This window comes from Ornithorhynchus anatinus, chromosome 14 (genome assembly GCF_004115215.2).
Source record: "Ornithorhynchus anatinus isolate Pmale09 chromosome 14, mOrnAna1.pri.v4, whole genome shotgun sequence".
Lineage (NCBI taxonomy): Eukaryota > Metazoa > Chordata > Mammalia > Monotremata > Ornithorhynchidae > Ornithorhynchus > Ornithorhynchus anatinus.
In genome coordinates, this window is record NC_041741.1 from 4,828,603 (window position 1) to 4,847,468 (window position 18,866).

The following is an 18,866-nucleotide window of genomic DNA, read 5'->3' on the forward strand; positions in this document are numbered from 1 at the left end:
CAATAATAATGGCATTTGTTAAGCACTTACTACATGCAAAGCACTGTTCTAGGCACTGGAGAGGATACAAGCTGATCAGGTTGTCCCACCTGGCTCACAGTCTTAATCCCCATTTTCCAGATGTGGTAACCGAGGCACAGAGAATAATAATGGTGGTATTTGTTAAGCACTTACTATGTGCAAAGTACTGTTCTAAGTGCCCGGGGGATACAAGGTGATCAGGTTGTCCCATGGGGGGTGCTCACAATCTTCCTCCCCATTATCCAGCTGAGGTCACTGAGGCCCAGAGAAGTGAAGTGACTTGCCCCAAGTCCCACAGCTGACAAGTGGCAGCGTGGGGATTTGAACCCACGACCTCTGACTCCCCAGACCAGACTCTTTCCTCCACTGAGCCACGCTGCCTCTCTACAACTCTTCGACTTAGCAGCGTGGCTCAGTGTAAAGAGCCCGGGCTGGGGAGTCAGAGGTCATGGGTTCGAATCCTGACTCTGCCACTTGTCAGCTGTGGGACTGTGGGCAAGTCACTTCACTTCTTTAGGCGTCAGTTACCTAATCTGTAAAATGGGGATGAACTGGGGGCCTCACATGGGACAACCCGATTACCCTGTATCTACCCCAGCACTTATTCATTCATTCAATAGTATTTATTGAGCGCTTAGTATGTGCAGAGCACTGTATTAAGCGCTTGAAATGGACAAATCGGCAACCGAGACAGTCCCTGTCCACTGATGGGCTTACAGTCTAATCGGGGGAGACAGACAAGAGCAATAGCAATAAATAGAATCAAGGGGATGTACATCATTAAAACAATTGCAATAAATAGAATCAAGGTGAAGTATATCTCATTAACAAAATAAACAGGGTAATAAAAATATATGCAAATGAGCAGACGAGCACAGTGCTGAGGGGAAGGTAGAGGGGGAGGAGCAGAGGGAAAGGGAGGTGTGGGGGGGGGGGGGTAGAGAGGCAGCAGAGGGAAAAGGGGAAGCTGAGTCTGGGAAGGCCTCTTGGAGGAGGTGAGCTCTAAGTAGGGCTTGAAAGAGGGGAAGAGAATTAGTTTGGGGGAGGTGAGGAGGGAGGGCAGTGCTCTGCACATAATAATAATGTTGGTATTTGTTAAGCGCTTACTATGGGCCGAGCACTGTTAACAGTAATAATAATAATAATGATGTTGGTATTTGTTAAGCGCTTACTATGTGCCGAGCACTGTTCTGAGCGCTGGGGGAGACACAAGGGACTAGAGAAGCTGCGTGGCATAGTGGAAAGAGCCTGGGCTTTGGAGTCAGAGGTCATGGGTTCAAATCCCGGCTCGGCCACTTGTCAGCTGGGTGACTGTGAGCAAGTCACTTCTCGGTGCCTCAGTTCCCTCATCTGTAAAATGGGGATTAACTGTGAGCCTCATGTGGGACAACTCGATTACCCTGTATCTGCCCCAGCGCTTAGAACAGTGCTCTGCACAGAGTAGGCGCTTAACAAATACCAACATTATTAACATTATTATGAATCAGGTTGTCCCACGTGGGGCTCCACAGTCTTCATCCCCATTTTACAGATGAGGTAACTGAGGCCCAGAGAAGTGGAAGTGCCCACACTCACACATGGTAAGCGCTTAACAAATACCAACATCATTATTACTGGAGTGTCCCGCACACAGCGCTCAGTCTGATTGGCTTTTTTTTTTTTTTTAAGGGGGGGGGAGGGAGGCGTAGCGCCGCGCGCACTACACAGCGTAGGCGCTCAATCTGATTGGCTGACTTTAAAAAAAGGGGCGGGCCCCGGCCCGTTTCCCGGGGAACGGGCGCGCGGGCGTCCGCGGGGCGTCGCCAGGCAGCGGGCACGCGGGCGTCCATGGGGCGTTGCTAGGCAGCGGGCGCCCGTCCGTCTGCGCGTGCGCGCCGCCCCGTCCTCTCCCCGCCGGTCCCGGGCGGGCGGCGGCGGCGGCGGCGGCCATGGCGTCGGGCGGCCGTCCGTCCCCGCTGGACGGGCTGGAGCTGAGCTCGGACGAGGCGGAGCGGCTGAGCCGCGCCTTTGGGGAGCCGGAGTTCCGGCGGCTCCTCGGCGAGTACGCGTCCGAGCTGTCCGACCCGGACAACCGGCGCCTGTACGAGGCGGAGGTGACGGCGCTGGAGCGGGAGCGGGGCGTCGACGCCCGCTTCGTCCACCCGGAGCCGGGCCACGTGCTGCGCACCAGCCTCGACGGGACCGGCCGCTGCTTCGTCAACGTGTGCGCCAACGCTCTGCTCGGCCCGCCCCGCTGCCGGCCCGCCCCCGGCCGCGGCCAGCACTGGTCCCTGCCCCACAGCCTGGCCCCGGGCCGCGACTACGCCGGCGCCGGCGGCCGCTACACCGTCTACGACGTGGTCTTCCACCCGGACGCGCTGCGGCTGGCCGGCCGCCACCCGCCCTTCCGCCGCATGCTGGACGCCACCGCCCTGGAGGCCGTGGAGAAGCAGTTCGGGGTGCAGCTCGACCGGACGAACGCCAAGACCCTCAAGGGCCGCCGCTACAAGGGCTCGCCGCAGGCCGCCGTGCTGCGCTTGCCGCTGCCCGGGGGGCCCCCGCCCCGCCCGGAGGAGGAGCCCGACGACGTCCTGCCCCCCTTCCCCTACCCCACCCCCTACCCGGCCCCCGCCCCGCGGCCGCAGGCCCCGCCTCCCCCGGCGGAGCCGCCCGCCGATCCCGCCCCTACCCGGCCGCGCTACGGCATCCTCCACCGCCACCACGTGGACCTCCAGGACTACCGCTGCTGCAGGGACTCGGCGCCGAGCCCGGTCCCGCGGGAGCTGGTGGTCACCATCGAGCTGCCCCTGCTCCGCTCGGCCGGCCAGGCCGCCCTGGACGTGACCGACAAGGAGCTGCGCCTGGAGTCCCACCAACCCGCCTACAGGCTCCGCCTGGCGCTCCCCTACCCGGTGGACGACAGCCGGGGCAAGGCGCAGTTCAACAAGGCCAAGCGGCAGCTGGTGGTCACGCTGCCGGTGGTCGTCCCGCCGCGCCGCCCCTCGGAGGGGGGAAGGGGGGCGTCGCCCTCGGAAGGCGCCCCCGGGCCGGAAGAGATGGCCGGAACCATGCGCTCCCCGCCCGGTGTTTCCCCCCGAGGGGAGGAGCCGGGCGGACCGGCCGCGCCTGCGCCGTGGCGGACAGACGGGACTTCCGGTGCGTCGCTTCTGGTCCCGGCCCGGACGCCGCCTTCCTGTCAGTCGGCTGAGGGGGTCGTCGTCGCCGCCGCCGCCCGCTGTCCTCCAGGCCCCGAGGAGCCGCCGCCGCCCCACGGGGAGAGGGAAGCGCCTCCCTCCGCGGCGGCCTCGGGCGGAGCCGGGGGCCATGAGGAGCCGCCCCTCCAAGCGGGGGGCGGGGCCCGGGAGCCCTCCTGCCCTCCCGCCCGGGCTCACCAGGACGAGGCCCGCTGCACCCTCGTCATCCTCGTGCCTCACATCCAACCCCACAGCCTGCGGGGCGCCCTGACCCCCCGGCAGTACGAGCTCCGCTTCGTCACCCGAGATTTCACTCCCTACTCGGGGGTCCTGCGGTTCCCCCCCGGAAACGAGTTGAGTTCGAAAGAGCCGGCCATTAGCTGCTCGCCAAGCAACGCCGTGATAGAACTGGCCAAATCCCCCGAGAGCAGGGGGCCCTGGAGAAAGTGGTATTTTGGTCCGAACGCCCAGGCGCTGCAGGTAATAGTTCCGTGGGGAAGAGAGCCACGACAGCGTTTGCATCGTTGCCGAGAGTGTTACCTCTCTGAGTGGGTTTCAGAGTTTCCCCGAGAAGCAGCGGGGCCCAGTGGAAAAGAGCCCGGGCTGGGGAGTCAGAGGTCGTGGGTTCTAATCCCCGCCCCTTGCCAGCTGTGTGACTGGGGGCAAGTCACTTCACTTCTCTGGGCCTCAGCGTCCTCATCTGGAACATGGGGATGAAGCCTGTGAGCCCCACGTGGGACAAGCCGATGACCTTGTATCCCCCCGCCCCAGTGCTTAGAACAGTGCTCGGCACATAGGAGGCGCTTACAGATGCCATTATTATTTGTTTTTTTCAGCCGAGGGAAAAGTAATAACTATAATGATGACATTTGTTAAGCGCTTCCTATGTGCAGAGCACCATTCTACGCGCCAGGGAGGATACGAGGTGATCAGGTTGTCCCACGTGGGGCTCACGGTCTTAATTCCCCATTTTCCAGATGTAACCGAGGCCCAGCGAAGTGACCTGCCCCAAGAAGCAGCGTGGCTCAGTAGAAAGAGCACGGGCTTTGGAGTCAGAGGTCATGAGTTCGAATCCCAGCTCTGACACTTGTCAGCTGTGTGACTGGGGGCAAGTCACTTCACTTCTCTGGGCCTCAGCATCCTCATCTGGAACATGGGGATGAAGCCTGTGAGCCCCACGTGGGACAACCCGATGACCTTGTATCCCCCCGCCCCAGTGCTTAGAACAGTGCTCGGCACATAGGAGGCGCTTACAAATGCCATTATTATTTGTTTTTTTCAGCCGAGGGAAAAGTAATAACTATAATGATGACATTTGTTAAGCGCTTCCTATGTGCAGAGCACCGTTCTACGCGCCAGGGAGGATACAAGGTGATCAGGTTGTCCCACGTAGGGCTCACGGTCTTAATTCCCCATTTTCCAGATGAAGTAACCGAGGCCCAGCGAAGTAACCTGCCCCAAGAAGCAGCGTGGCTCAGTGGAAGGAGCACGGGCTTTGGAGTCAGAGGTCATGAGTTCGAATCCCAGCTCTGACACTTGTCAGCTGTGTGACTGGGGGCAAGTCACTTCACTTCTCTGGGCCTCAGCTACCTCATCTGCAAAATGGGTGGGGATTAAGACTGTGAGCCCCACGTGGGACAACCTGATTCCCCTGTGTCTACCCCAGCGCTTAGAACAGTGCTCTGCACATAGTAAGCGCTTAACAAATAACACTATTAAGTCACACAGCTGACAAGAGGTGGAGCCAGGATTTGAACCCATGAACTCTGACTCCCCAACCCGGGCTCTTCCCACGGAGCCAGGCTGCTTCTCTACAGGCGGCGTTCTCAAATGAAAGCCCCCAAACAGAGTGAGTGCTCAATAAGTGCCGTCGGCAATGAACTGATAATCACAGTATCGCTAAAGCATCCCATGTCACGAGAGGAACTCAAAGTGGGTCCTTCAGTTAAGTCTGCAAGACCCTTTCACCGCAGGGAAATTCTTCACCACCTTCCCCAAAACACAGAAAAAATACATGTACCCAAAAACAGATTCAAAGCAAAACTAACTTTCTCTACTTTGAAATGATCCAAGTGCTCGGTGGTCTTTGGGAGCAGTGTAATATATAAATCAGAGCTCACTGTGTTGCATTTGTATGTTTTATAAAAATTAAATCCTGATGCCACAACTTCAGCAAAAATACTAAGTGATATTTTTACTTAAGGAGAAGAAGTAAAGACGATGAAGTATTTTTCATTTCATTATGGTAGTTTGGTCTTGTAAACTTGGAGGAGTTATCCCAAAAGGGGGAGGGGAAACAATGCTGCTGAAATTCAACTTTTTAAGTACTGTAAATGTCAATCCCGGATCTTCTGAAAATTCTTGGGGTTTTCATGGTCTCATCTTTGCCCAGATTGTTTCCCTCATTCCTTCCCAGCGTCATCCTTCTTTTCCCAGTCATTCCTATGCTGCTGCATCCTCTCAGTATTTCCTTGTATCCTAATTTTTCCAGGCAAAGCAAAATAAAGGGCACTAGAAATAGGCAAAGCAACCCAAAAAACTCACATCAGAATAATTAGTAGGGTACGTACAGTCAATCAGTCTTATTAATTGAATGTCTACTGCGTGCAGAGCAGTGTATTAAGTTCTTGGGAGGGTTCAGTACAACAGAGTTGGTAGATGCATTCTCTGCCACTCAGGAGCTTACAGTCTAGAGGGGGAGAAACTAGGCAATGTATGTACATACCCTATTACAGATCTTATTTTCCTTCTTCCTTCTATCTGTAGATTATTTTAGTGTCTGTCTCCTCCACTAAATGTTAAGTCCGTCGAAGGCAGGGATCAGATCTACTATTAAATTCTGCCAAGAACTTAGTACCACCGTGCTCTGTGCACAGGTGTTCAGCAGATACTATTGGATGATTGATAGAAGATTTAAAAGCATCTGTATAAATTAGCATTAGCCCTAGGATGCAGCTTGAAATAGATTAGGGAATAGAAATTTAAACTGATTCCCCTAGCACTAATTCTGAATTTAAGGTTATCACTGCTGACTACCATCAGATTGATAGGATGGTACCAAACAGTGAAAAAACGGAGGACTAGTAAAATTATTTGCATTTATAAGACATGCAGATTTAACCCCAATGGTATTTTCTTACGTGGAACACATTTAATGTTAAGATGTGAAATAAGAATCTGAAACTGGGTTCCCACCTACCAGAAATTCACACTTCTCCCTGATTTCATCTGAAACCATGTGTCATTCTGCGAGACGTAGGTGCTTTGAATAAGGCAGGTTTTGTTTGCGTCCTTTGATAGAAATTATTCTATTTTTGGATTGAAAGATGGTGAGCAGAATTAACTGCCCCTGGCAGATGGTATGTGAATACCAGAAATAATTTCACATCCCTAAGTCCAGGGTTTTGTGGCAAAGGACGCTTTTTCCTTGGCAGTTGTGCAAGTGTTTCACAACCTGTGAAAGGGGGGAAGAAACCTCCCCCTTTTTCGGCCTGTTGCTATGAGAATACTAGAGAATGGTGCTATTTTATATACTGTCCCAAACCAGAGCATTGCTTTAAGATGAAAACTAGTTGGAAATAACTTATACCGCCATAACACCCAAAATTGCATAAATGTTCATGATTCTTCTCATCCCTGTGAGTTAAGGGAGGTGGCAAGGTGGTCTGTACTTGATTCATTCATTCTATAAATGGTCCTAGGGAGCAGGAGGGTGACAGAGCGAGGTTTGCTTTTTTTTTTTTAGCATCCTGACCACTTCAGGTTGCCTGGGCACTTTGAAAAGCGGTTTGTGGTTCAGCTGGTGGAGCAAAACTGAAAGAGGATCAGGTATTTACTCCCTCTCGGTTCTCGTTGCAACACTTGCTTACGTGTAAGCAGCCATATGGCCTCTCCCATTTGGACTTTGAGACGCATATTGGATTTAGTGTTCGCATTTAGCCTGGGGTCATTCGAATGAGGAGGACAGGAAAATAGCTGTTTTCATCCCTTTGAGGCTGTTTCAAATTATTATCAACCTCCTGATATTATCATATTAGGAAAGCACCCAGAACAATGTGAATCTCAATGCAAGTGAGACATCCACGAACTGATTTTCCAGTTTGGGGAAAATCCAGATCAAGTCTTCACTGGCTGCGTAGGTTGGCATTAGAGGAATGAAGTGTGTGGGCTGGGTCATGGTAGGAGGGGGCAAGGTGATTTTAGTGCTTTAAAACCGGTGGTAAGAAGTTTCTGTTTGATGTGGTGGATGGGAAACCACTTTAGGTTCTTGAGGAGTGGGGAAACATGAACTGAATATTTCTCTAGAAAAATGATCTGGGCAGCATCGTAAAGAAGGGACTGGTGTAGGGAGAGAGAAGAGGTAGGGAGGTCAGCAAGGAGGCTGATACAATAATCCCATGCTTGGATTAATGTGATAGTGGTTCTGGTGGAGAGGAAAGGGCTGATTTTAGCGATGTGAAGGAAGACCCGATGGGATTTGGCAGTAGATTGAGTATTTGGGTTAAATGGGATGAATGAGTCGAGGATAACGCCAAGGTTATGGGCTTGTGAGACAGGAAGAATGGTGGTGCTGTCTACAGTGAAGAGAAAATCAGGAGGAGGACAGGATTTGGGTGGGAAGAAAAGGAGTTCTGTTTTAAACATGTTAACTTTGAATTGTCGGCAGGACATCCAAGTAAAAATGTCTTGAAGGCGGGAGGAAGTGCGAGATTGTAGAGAGGGAGAGAAATCAGGAGTGGAGATGTAGATTTGGGAATTATTGGCATTGGGGATTCCAAAGGGTTCATAGTTGTTTCATCAGTTTCCCCTCAGGTTCCCCCACACCCCTGCCATCCTACCAAAAAAAAAAAATAGAGCTGAAGCATCTGTGTCAAGTGGATTGCTAAAACTGTTTAGCCTCAGGGATGATTTATTTCCATTAAGATGTTGGCCTTTGCTGTATCTGTTCCAAAGTTCAGCATATTCATTTGCATCTTGATCCAACAGATAAATATAGAATTTGAATTATTGTAGGAAATATGATTGACCCCTTAAATGCACATCCAAACCCTAATTCCAGATTCGTAGTTTGGAACTTTAAAATTATGCCCTGAGACCACAAATAACTGTCAGTCAGTGGTATTTTTTGAGCACTCTGCACACTGTACTAAACGCTTGGGAGACGGCAATACATAATAATGTTGGTATTTGTTAAGCGCTTACTATGTGCCGAGCACTGTTCTAAGCGCTGGGGTAGACATAGGGGAATCAGGTTGTCCCACGTGGGGCTCACAGTCTTAATCCCCATTTTACAGATGAGGGAACTGAGGCACAGAGAAGTTAAGTGACTTGCCCACAGTCACACAGCCGACAAGTGGCAGAGATGGGATTCGAACTCATGAGCCCTGACTCCAAAGCCCGTGCTCTTTCCACTGAGCCACGCTGCTTCTCAGGGTGCTATATCAGGGTTGATGGTCACGCTCCCCACCCATAATGAGTGTTTAGTCCTAAAACAGGAACTATGGCCCAACTAAAGATGTCTTCTGTTACCCTGTCTCTGGAGGTCAGTTTTATTTTGAAAATGTTCCCCAGATCATTTAAATTATTGGGACTCCTGTACGGAGGGCTGTAATAGGAATCGAACTTCACCTCAACTGAGTTACCCAAAAGAATGATTTCACCATCCTAATTCCGTGTCCTTACATAGTTCTGTTCTAAACAAAATCCCAGAACCAAGCTGGCGTGGAATGCTGTCCTCATGGTTCTGTGTGTAGATTCTCTTAATAAAAAAGCGCTCAGGCCTACAACTCCATCCAAAGCTGCCAATTCTGGATTTTAGGTTTAGGTTTCTCAACCTTGACAGAGTAACTGGATAGAAAGGACTGTACCAAGTAATCATCAGAACTAATGGGTTTGCAGGGACCATATGCAGCGTGGCTCAGTGGAAAGAGCATGGGCTTTGGAGTCAGGTCTCATGAGTTCGAATCCCAGCTCTGCCACTAGTCGGCTGTGTGACTGTGGGCAAGTCACTTAACTTCTCTGTGCCTCAGTTCCCTCATCTGTAAAATGGGGATTAAGACTGTGAGCCCCACGTGGGACAACCTGATTCCCCTATGTCTACCCCAGCGCTTAGAACAGTGCTCGGCACATAGTAAGCGCTTAACAAATACCAACATTATTATTATATGCCCTATTTAAATATTCATTGACAGTTGTTGGTAGAAGTTCTTTCAGGCACCAGAGCGAGGCATTTTTAGAGGAGACAGTTTGTTGCACAAACTGCTTATACATGCAAAAGAAAAGAGTCTTGAGACTGGTTGGTAGTCTAAAGAGGAATTTTTAAAATTTGAGGGGGGAAAAAAGATTCCCAGTAAATGCTCATGTAGTCAAACTTATGCTGATGTTTCCTATTAAGTAACATTTGAATTTCCAGTTTCTCTGGAAGGTTTATAAGTGGTGACTCAGTTTAAATATTTTCAGTATACTCTGCTGTCTGTTCATAGTGAGACATAATTCTTGGCACGCCAATACCCCAACCACTTAATTAAGAAACACTGTACCATTGTACCTTTTTTTAAATCTAATCAACTGTTCCAGTAGTTCCTTGAATTTCACACCAATAGTCAAAGTTCCTAGCATTGGTTTTTGAGGACAAATTATTTGGATAACTGAGGCCTAAAAATATGCTCAAGGCCTGAGTCATCCACATATTTTTGACCAAAAATCCAGATTTTTTTTTTTTAGTACAGTTCTTCTCTTCGTTTTTTAAGAACTGTTCTCTTTGGGTAGCATTAAGATTTGAGGGGCAGATTGGAGCTTCTTCAGTCAGATTAATGGCAGCAACCTTGTTCTTTTCTAGTTAGTCCTAATGTTTCCTAGGAAAAAAAAAAAACTTTCTAGCTGTTTATTGGGCCATGCTAAGGTTCCTTTTGATGCCTCATTTTCTTCATTTATAAAATGGCAGTGACCTGTAACAAGGAACAACAGCAAAGTAATAACAAAAAAGGCCCAGATGGCAAGGCAAAAAAGTACTACAAGTGAAATCCTGTAAAAGAAATATGATTGCAGTGTGATTAGAAAAAAAAAAGACCCTTGCCAACTGCACTTAAATACACTTTAGATACAATTTCATTACAACATGACAAACCTCAAAATCACCAATAATCTCTTGGGCTTCACAGTTCACTGTAGCATTAATGGAATCTAAAATGTAGCCCCAGGTGGTCAACTGGGACTTTTAAAACTCGCATGCGAGGAAAAAGCGCTGTCTGCTTGCAACAGCTTCCCCTGAAGCCCCATATCCCGTACCCAGGAGACCACCAAGCGGGGCGACAACCTCTCTGCTCCGAATGCGACGATAACCCTGCCCTTGACCTTGGGGCCCCAGCTGGCCAGAGGGAAATGTCGGCTGCTAGTCAGGCCTGGGAGACTTCCTCTACAGTCCTGGCTCACCCTTTCATCTACAGGATGGACAAAAGAGAGTCACAAGTCTGACGGTTGCTGATTCCGTTTCAACAAAAATCCACAGAACGAAATGTTTAGGATACTCCTCTTCCCCCCAGAAGTTTAGCCTCAGTGGAACTTTTCCTAGATAGTACAGAAATTTTGCAAGGCATCTAACAGAATTTGATCAATCAAATACACCCTCCTCAAAATTAAAAGGAAGCCACCTTTTCCTTTGGTAGTGAAGGGATTTATTGAGTGCCTGCTGGTTGCAAAGCACTGTACTAAGCACTTGGGAAAGTTCAAGCACTAGACACTTTTCCCTTTCACCAAGAAGCTTGCACCCTAATGGAATGTAGTAGATTTAGCTGGAAAAGTACCTGTCGGCCAGATACCCTAAAATATGTATTCCACTTGTTGAGTGTTAAAAGTGCTATAAGTGCTCTCCTAAACATTAGAGGTTAAGCTCCTTGTGGGCAGGGAACATATCTACCAACTCTCTTGTACTCTACTCTCCCAAGCAGTGCTCTGCAAACAGGAAGCGCTCAGTAAATACGATTGATTGATTCAAGTACCAAATCTTTGCGGTCAGGGGATGAATCTTGTCCTTTTGTTGTACTTTCCCAAGTGCTTAGTATATTCAATCCATCAGTGATATTTATTGAAGACCTATTGTATGCAGAGTACTGGAGATCCTCTCTAGACTGTAAGCTCCTTATGGGCAAGGAATGTGTGTACCAACTCTGTATTTTCCCAAGCTCTTAGTACAGTGCTCTGCACCCAGGAAGCACTGAGTAAATACCTTTGATTGATTGGGAAAGTACGGCAGAGTTGTCCACAGGGAGCTTAGACAGGTAGACCTAGTAAATTGATGACTACTAAACGTGAGCTATCTACCTAATTGCAAATTCTAAACTGGCTCCATGTTGCTCTGTTGTAGCTTCATGCCCTAACCTAAAATATTTCAAGGCATGTTGTGAGGGAGAAAAAGCATCAACTGCCCTATTTCTGTCTAAAAGTCGATTTTGACAGAGGGTTCAATTTATCCATAATGGTGAACAGTGACGTTAGGCTTATCGTCTAAGCCTTTTGTCGATCGCCCGTTGATGCGTTTTGGTCTTCCCTTGGGCCCACATAGAATGTTTGCCTGCAGAGTAGAATAGAATTGTCATGTTTTTCCAATCCATACACCCCTGCAAGCGCTCCCTCTTTCTCTCTGTCATCCCGCCACTAAAAGAATGTGGCAGGGTCACTGTGCTGCCGGGAAGATATTTGCTAGTGGCAACTGGCCACAGCCTTTCCTCTGGGTAGAACAGACTGAGAGAAGAGTCATACACCACTCCAAGCTCAAAGCTTGGGGCCTGAACTAAGTTTCCTGGAGGGTTGAACTTAAAGACACACCCTCATCTTGAGAAACTCAGAAACCAGCGGAAAAGACAAGCCAAGGAACAGGTGACACTTAAGCCATTTCCCTCCTCCAACCCCTGTCAGGAAGTGGGAGGATGGCTGCAGATTTATCAAAAACTCCTGTCACCCGCCCAGGAGTTTCTGATAACCAAGCCTTATCCCTGTTGTTTGAATACTATAGATCAAAGTGCACTAGTAACCCAGGGATGGGCTATTAAAAATGGGAATAAAAGGTATGGGAGTCCAGCAGCCATGAGGAGACATTTGACCCCAAATTGCCTCCTAATAGCTCTGAGGCTGCTAAATTTGACTGTCCTAGCAGAGGTTGGTCTGCTTTCACATGGGTCTTTTTGTTTTGCTGATGGGCAAAAAGGAAGGGAGGGGAAGGAGATAGCAAAGGAAAAAGAATAAGAATGAGAATAATCTGAAATGATGAAAATGTGTTTGGTATTTCCCATAATAAATTTGCTAAAAAAACTTAAATTAAAAATCACTTTTAAATGGCTAAAATCTCAGGATATATTTTTTAGTGTGACTGTTAAAAAAAAAAATTGATGAAAGGTGCACCTATAGCACTTTAAGCTGGGTCTCAGACTACTTCTGAGAGGCTTATTAATGATGCTTTAAAAACACCCCAGAGGGGTGTTACTGCTTAAAGCTAGAGTACACGTCCATTCAATTAAATGAAGACTCATATTCTTACCTGGGTGAAGACCTCAAAGGCAAGCTTGTACACAAAACCAAAATGGCTTTTGTCATCTATATTTCATAGCCTCCACAACGGAAAGCGTGCCTTCAGGATGTTAAGATTGAATTACACTCTAAAGCAGGACATTAGTTGTTACTATAAGGAAAATAATTTAAAGCTATGAAAGCATTACAATTTATGAAATATTGAAGACGAGAGAAGAGGGCAAAAAGATCTACCTTTGTAAATATGGCACACCGACAGAATCTGTACAGTATTTTTTTGTGTCAAGCAATCCATTTTGCGCCCACATCTACAGCAAAACCCATTTCTCAAACTGAATAAAAACGAGGGGAACTGTGCCGAGAGGGTAATGCAAAGGAAAAGAGTTTGGAGCCTGGAGCTCACCTGGGCTACCATGATGCCAGCACGTCCGTCTAATTGACAGATGACGTTTCCAGCTTGCCCAGCCTTCAGCCCTGTATCCTGCCCTGCTGCCCCAGGAGCAGGCCGCAGACCAAGCAGACTGAGCCAGGCAGCCTATTGGCTGGGGCTGGGGGGACCGGGACCAGAGGTATTAATACTTCCAGGCAACAGCTTGGTGACAACTGGGCAAACACCCAGACCAATTAAGGCCCTCAACCTCCCAACCCCAAAAAAGCCCCGCGGGCTTCAGTTGATCCAAGTCAACTAACAGTTCAGAAATGGACTCTGTAAATTCTCCATGTGTTGCATTGAAAATGAGGCTGATAACACTTCCATTTCCAGACTGCCTTGGGTGCTTTCAGTTAAGGGCGTAAGCTCCTCGTAGGCGGGGAGGTTTTCCAAGCATAGTAGATTTGCTGTATTTTCCAAGTACTCAGTACCGTGCCTTGCATTTAGTAAGTGCCAACACTGTTAGTATTACTTGGGGATTATGCGGGGAAGGGGCAAATGAGGTTCTGCCCCGACAGTCACAGCTAAAGCCTATAGTTGGAAGAGGGAGAGTCTAGAACCGATGAAACAGTATCACTGCAAAAGGTGATGAAATTCTGAAAATTTATTTCGATAAACAAGTGCTCATTATATTCAGAGTGCTTCACACAGTGCTTTGCCCACAGCAGGCGCTCAATAAATATGATTGAACGACGGAATGAATTCAAGGCTGTCAACATGTGGGATGGGTAAGTATAATTGATGAGACTTCCTCCTCTCACTACAGACCCCCTGGCTATAGTGAATTGGAATTTAAATTATTTACTGTATTGCTAAGACAAAGTTTCCGTTACACCTATGTACAGATCTATGTTACGTATTATAAATTATTAACTTGTATTAATGTCTGCCACCCGCCCTAGACAGTAAGTTTGTCCACCAATTCTGTGGTATTGTACCCTCCTAAGCACTTACATATTATAAATAATTAATTTGTGTTAACATCTATCACCCCCTCCAGACGACTGTTGTAGGCAGGGAACATGCCAACCAATTCTGTGGTACTGTACCCTCCCAAGCACTTAGTACAGTGTTCTGCACAAAGTAAGCACTAAATAAATACCATTGATGATAAAAGGTGATCAGTAAATACCATTACAACTACTATGCACTTTTAATTCTAAATCCATCCTCACTTTTTCTGCTCAGATTGTCCACAGTCTCATTCTAAGCCTAGATGTCACTCCAGGATGAGCTTCTGGACCAAGTCAAAATGTTCTTAATTATTAAAATAAATGGGCATTTCTAAGTGTTACCTTCAAGTGTGGACCTTAACTTGCTTTTTAATGCATTGCTAGTTACAGATTCATCAAGTATATCCCTGATGAGCATTTAAACCCCAAACTTTGCCTTTCATTTAGGAAAGACTTTTTATTAGTGAAGAAAATGTTGATGGATTTCTGGACGATTCCTTGGGCTCACAAGTCTTTGAACAGTCAGGCCCAGAAACCCAGCCATTAATTGAAGTACTCGAAGTGACTGATGATAAGAGTCGAATTCATCTAAAGGTAAGAATTTGTCAGTTATGTGAGAGGGTGATTTATGGCACATTTAAAGCCTAACAAATCACTTCATTCTTGGATTCTCCATGTGTCTCATTGCTTTTTCTAATGGGAACTGAACAGGTGAAAATGAGTACGTGCAAACTTCTACATACTAAAGAAAAAGTATCCACCACTCTAGTTGATCGAATGATAACACTGTTGGCCTTACGCAGACTACATCTTTCTTATCCTACACCTGAGCCAAAATGAATGACCAATTTGGTTCTTTCTTTCCTTTTAATCACCGATACCGTCAACAGAATTTACCGAGTGCTGACTTGGTGCAAAGCACTGTTCTATGTGCTGGAGGGAATTACGCAATAAGAATTAGACCTGGTCCCTACCTTTCAGGAGCTTACAATTTAAAGGAGGAAACATATGCTTAGGAAAGTGTCATAATACTATCTGTAATATATTTACAGGAGTATGTATCAGGTGGAGATAGCTGAGTCGGGGTAACTTGTTGAGAGCAATCTGGGGGTAATATGGGACGGATTTCCACAGATGAGTTTTTCAGAGAGAGTTGAAGGCAGAGGATGTGAAGGAAGTTTGCTTGGATGGAGCGGGGAGCAGGAATGGGATATAGTGGGAGAAGAGGGCAGTTAAGTGGAAAGCTTTGAAGCCCGTGGTTTAAAGCTTTAGTTGGAGATGAGTTCAAAAAAGGAATGAGGCGATCAGATCGACTCTTAGGAAAAAGGTGATTCTTCTGTCTGCTATGCGGGAGGAGAGACCGAAATGAGGAGAGGCTCAAAGTAGAAACCAACAACGAGGCTGTTCAAGAAGTCCAGCTAGGAGACTGGTGAGGACCCGTTCCAAGAATAGGAACAAGGCTTTAGGAACACACAGAGGAAAAAGTGGGTTTGGGCACTATGGCTGAGGAAGAATCAGCAGGAGTTAATGGCAGATGGAGATGTGGGATGTGCTCCTACCTGAGAGAGGAGCCAAGGAGACCCCAACAAGGTGTCGAGGAAAGTTTTTAAATATTCAGTTCGATGAGATTTTGCAGAGGAAGTCAGTTTTTTCTGTAACGCGGGGATCGTGTTCTTAAGAAACCTCATGCTGTAGTATTCATGCCTGGATCAAGGCCGTGGGTGGGCGCAATACGCTTTGTCCTGCCCACACGTTGTGCCGGATTCAGGGAGACACACATCGAAAGAAGAAAGCTCCCTGCTTCCTCAAGATTTCTCTCCAACAAGCGTGGTGAAACACCTACTGAATAAGAACCGACTATATAATCTTATTAGTTTTACTTAAATTCTTGGATTTTGAGCCCGTTGAGGGCCAGGGACCCTGTCGAACTCTGGTATTTTCCTTCCCCAGTGCTTAGGGGAGTCCTCTGCATAGAGAAGTGCTTAATAAATGCTATTACTACTACTGTGGCTCCTACTGCTGCTCTCTTAGCCTTTTTCTAGCACACATTATTAACGTGCTCTAGAAAGAAGAGAGCCTCAGAACTTGGATTCAATGTAGTCTGTGCCGTATTAGGCCCCTTGCTATTTCTTTCTGGGGAACTCCTCTCGCCTGTCAAAGGAGGAGGGGCGCATAAAAAACGTTCCCCTGATCCCGTGGCTAAGTTGAAAGAGCACAGACTTGGGAGTCAGAGGTCGTGAGTTCTAATCCCGGCTCCGCCACTTGTCTGCTGTGTGACCTTGGGCAAGTCACTTAACTTCTCTGAGCCTCAGTTACTTCATCTTTAAAAATGGGGATTAAAAAATGTGAGCCCCACGTGGGACAATCTGGTTACCCTGTGTCTACCCCAGCGCTTAGAACAGTGCTCAGCACATAGTAAGCGCTTAACAAATACCATAATTACTATTATTATTATCTGGGCACCTGGGGACTCTTCCTACAGTCATTAGCATTCTGCCAGGTGAAGTTATTGGTTTTACTTATTCAGCGCAAGAAAATGAACGTCCTGTGAGCGGCATTCTTGTTCCACCTGAAGCATGGAGTACAAACATGGCAGGAAGGCTATTCTGCTTAACAGACTAAACAGACTTCCGAGAGGCCTCTGTCAAGTCACCCAGTTCTTATATAAGTATGGTCATTTAGTGTTTCTTCCCCTCATCGATACTGGATATTCGCTACTACAACTATCTGAAAGTCGTCCAGCTTTTTCCATAATAATTTTGGAAGAAATCTCATTCCTTTCTCCACCGCCTGCGTACTTCACCAAGACGTGCGAACATATTTCACAGCCTACACTGCAGATACGCTTTCACTCTCTGTAAATGTAAATGAATTGTGATTGCAGATTGTCATATACAAATAAAAACCTCAAGACAAATGAATGCATAGTAATTAAAGCGTCCTTTAAGACATTCGGGACATGGGAATGTCTGGATGATAGATTTGAATATTCAGTCACAACACCGGATCACACTGTTTAATTCTTATTGTTCCGAAGAGCAATTAATTTGTTATTTCTCTTGACAGTCACGAGAAGTAGATGGCTCTCGTCAACTCGATGAAAAAGAACAAAGAGCTAACAATACAGGAAGAGATGTGCCTGAAACTAAGAATGATATTAAGCTTGAAACAAATACAGAAAATTGTAGAGCTGTCACAGACCTGGTTGAGAGAGAACATCCAAGGGAAAGCAACAAACTCTCCGAACTACTTGGGGCAGCTAAAGAAGAGGAAGAAGAAGACGGCAGTCGAACATCCCCCTGCGGGCGGTGCGAATCCGCTGGTGCTTCTTTACCAGTTGCTGGAAACTCTCAGCTCCCTGAACCGAATTTAGAACTTGAAGTCACAAAAGAAAACCAGCCCGTTGTCTCAAACGACGAACAAGAAACTTTGAAAGGAGATACACTGAAAGGAGAGAGAGAGCTGGGTGGAGATAGCACACCTTCAGAGCCAGCAGATATGTCGGCAATTAGGCAGGGACCCGAGCTTTCAAGTATAAAAGAAACCAACATGCAAGATGGAAGTGTGCAGATTATTAAAGATCACGTGACTCGATGTGCATTCACTTTTCAGAATTCTTTATTGTATGACTTGGACTAATGGAGGGTCAGTGTGGGGTATTATTTTAGCTGATTAAAGATTAACTGATATGGAACACACTCCCATGGCTCTGGTAAACATTAACTATACAAAATTCAGAACTTGATTGGCAAATAATGCAACTTTATTTTCAAAAACAGTCTTTTAACTTTAAGCAAGTAACCTCGTAAATGATAATTGGAAATAATAAACATTGTATTTAAAAGCCTTTATTTTTTTTAAAGGAATTAGTTTTCAAATTGCCAAAAGCTATGCATGTAATCCCTCTAAATTTAGAGTTGTCAAATCTAAATTCTGTCATAGAAATGCTTTGGGTGTTTTAGAAGTAAGTTGGTTTAAGAGTTTGTATTTATTATATGAATAAAGCCTTGAAATTTAAAATTTCGATGTTCATGACAAGTCTCAAGGACGGGCTGCTTTGGGCAGTGAACCTGTCCAACTGTTGAGTTGGCTAGTGTTTGCTTAATGATCCTCAACATCCAGGCTAGCCCCAGGCACACAATATATGTATGCTCAAACAGGCTAGGATCATTTTGGTGAATATGGAGTTTTAAACAAATACGGCCCGTATACAGTCATTATAATTATGCATAAACTTCTTCCATTTGGATGTCTTTTTTCACTCAGCTTCATGGGGATGGAACAAGGGTGCTGTCAAGCTAATTACCACTGTATTTTAGTTTACTTATAACACATTTACTCCACTGAATTCCAGTCAAGCTTCGAGACTCTAAATTTTGGGGAGTAAAACTTAAAAAGAAGTCCTTCTGCTTCTATTCTAAAAAGAGTCTTAGCCTCACCACGTTAACAGGATTCTAAACAGATGTTATACTTCCTTTTCTCATTAATTTCAGGATTCATCTGATGTGCATTTCTTAGTATTTTTACAGTGCTAAAAATGCCTCTTTGGTTGCAAGTACCGAACGTATTTACACATTTTATACCTTATGACAGTTTAAAAATCTGATAGGTTGGCCCCACAAGGAACGATTATTTTGGCAGCATTCGATTCTGTACAATGAATATAATCCCACTGTTTGTGGTAATGGTTACTCGCTATTAATTTCCTTTCCAGTAAAGTATTCGTAACCTCTGAAACAGAAGTAACTTTTAAAAAAATTAAAGAAT

At 46.7% G+C, this 18,866-nt stretch overlaps 1 protein-coding gene across 1 annotated transcript; it reads left to right on the top strand.

Annotated features, from left to right (window-relative positions):
- Positions 1-1,939: 1,939 nt before the first annotated feature.
- DNAAF2 (dynein axonemal assembly factor 2) lies at positions 1,940-18,123 on the top strand. The gene is made up of 3 exons (XM_001514939.4): positions 1,940-3,674; positions 14,547-14,693; positions 17,166-18,123. The coding sequence occupies exons 1-3, from the start codon at positions 1,950-1,952 to the stop codon at positions 17,736-17,738; spliced, it is 2,445 nt and encodes an 814-aa protein (XP_001514989.2). The 5' UTR covers positions 1,940-1,949; the 3' UTR covers positions 17,739-18,123.
- The last annotated feature ends 743 nt before the right edge of the window (positions 18,124-18,866 follow it).

Excerpts from the sequence above, each read along its gene's own strand:
- DNAAF2 (XM_001514939.4), top strand. The coding sequence starts at position 1,950 with ATGGCGTCGGGCGGCCGTCCGTCCCCGCTGGACGGGCTGGAGCTGAGC. Across the intron at positions 3,675-14,546 it reads CGAACGCCCAGGCGCTGCAG|GAAAGACTTTTTATTAGTGA; the intron begins GTAATAGTTCCG and ends CCTTTCATTTAG. Across the intron at positions 14,694-17,165 it reads AGAGTCGAATTCATCTAAAG|TCACGAGAAGTAGATGGCTC; the intron begins GTAAGAATTTGT and ends TTCTCTTGACAG.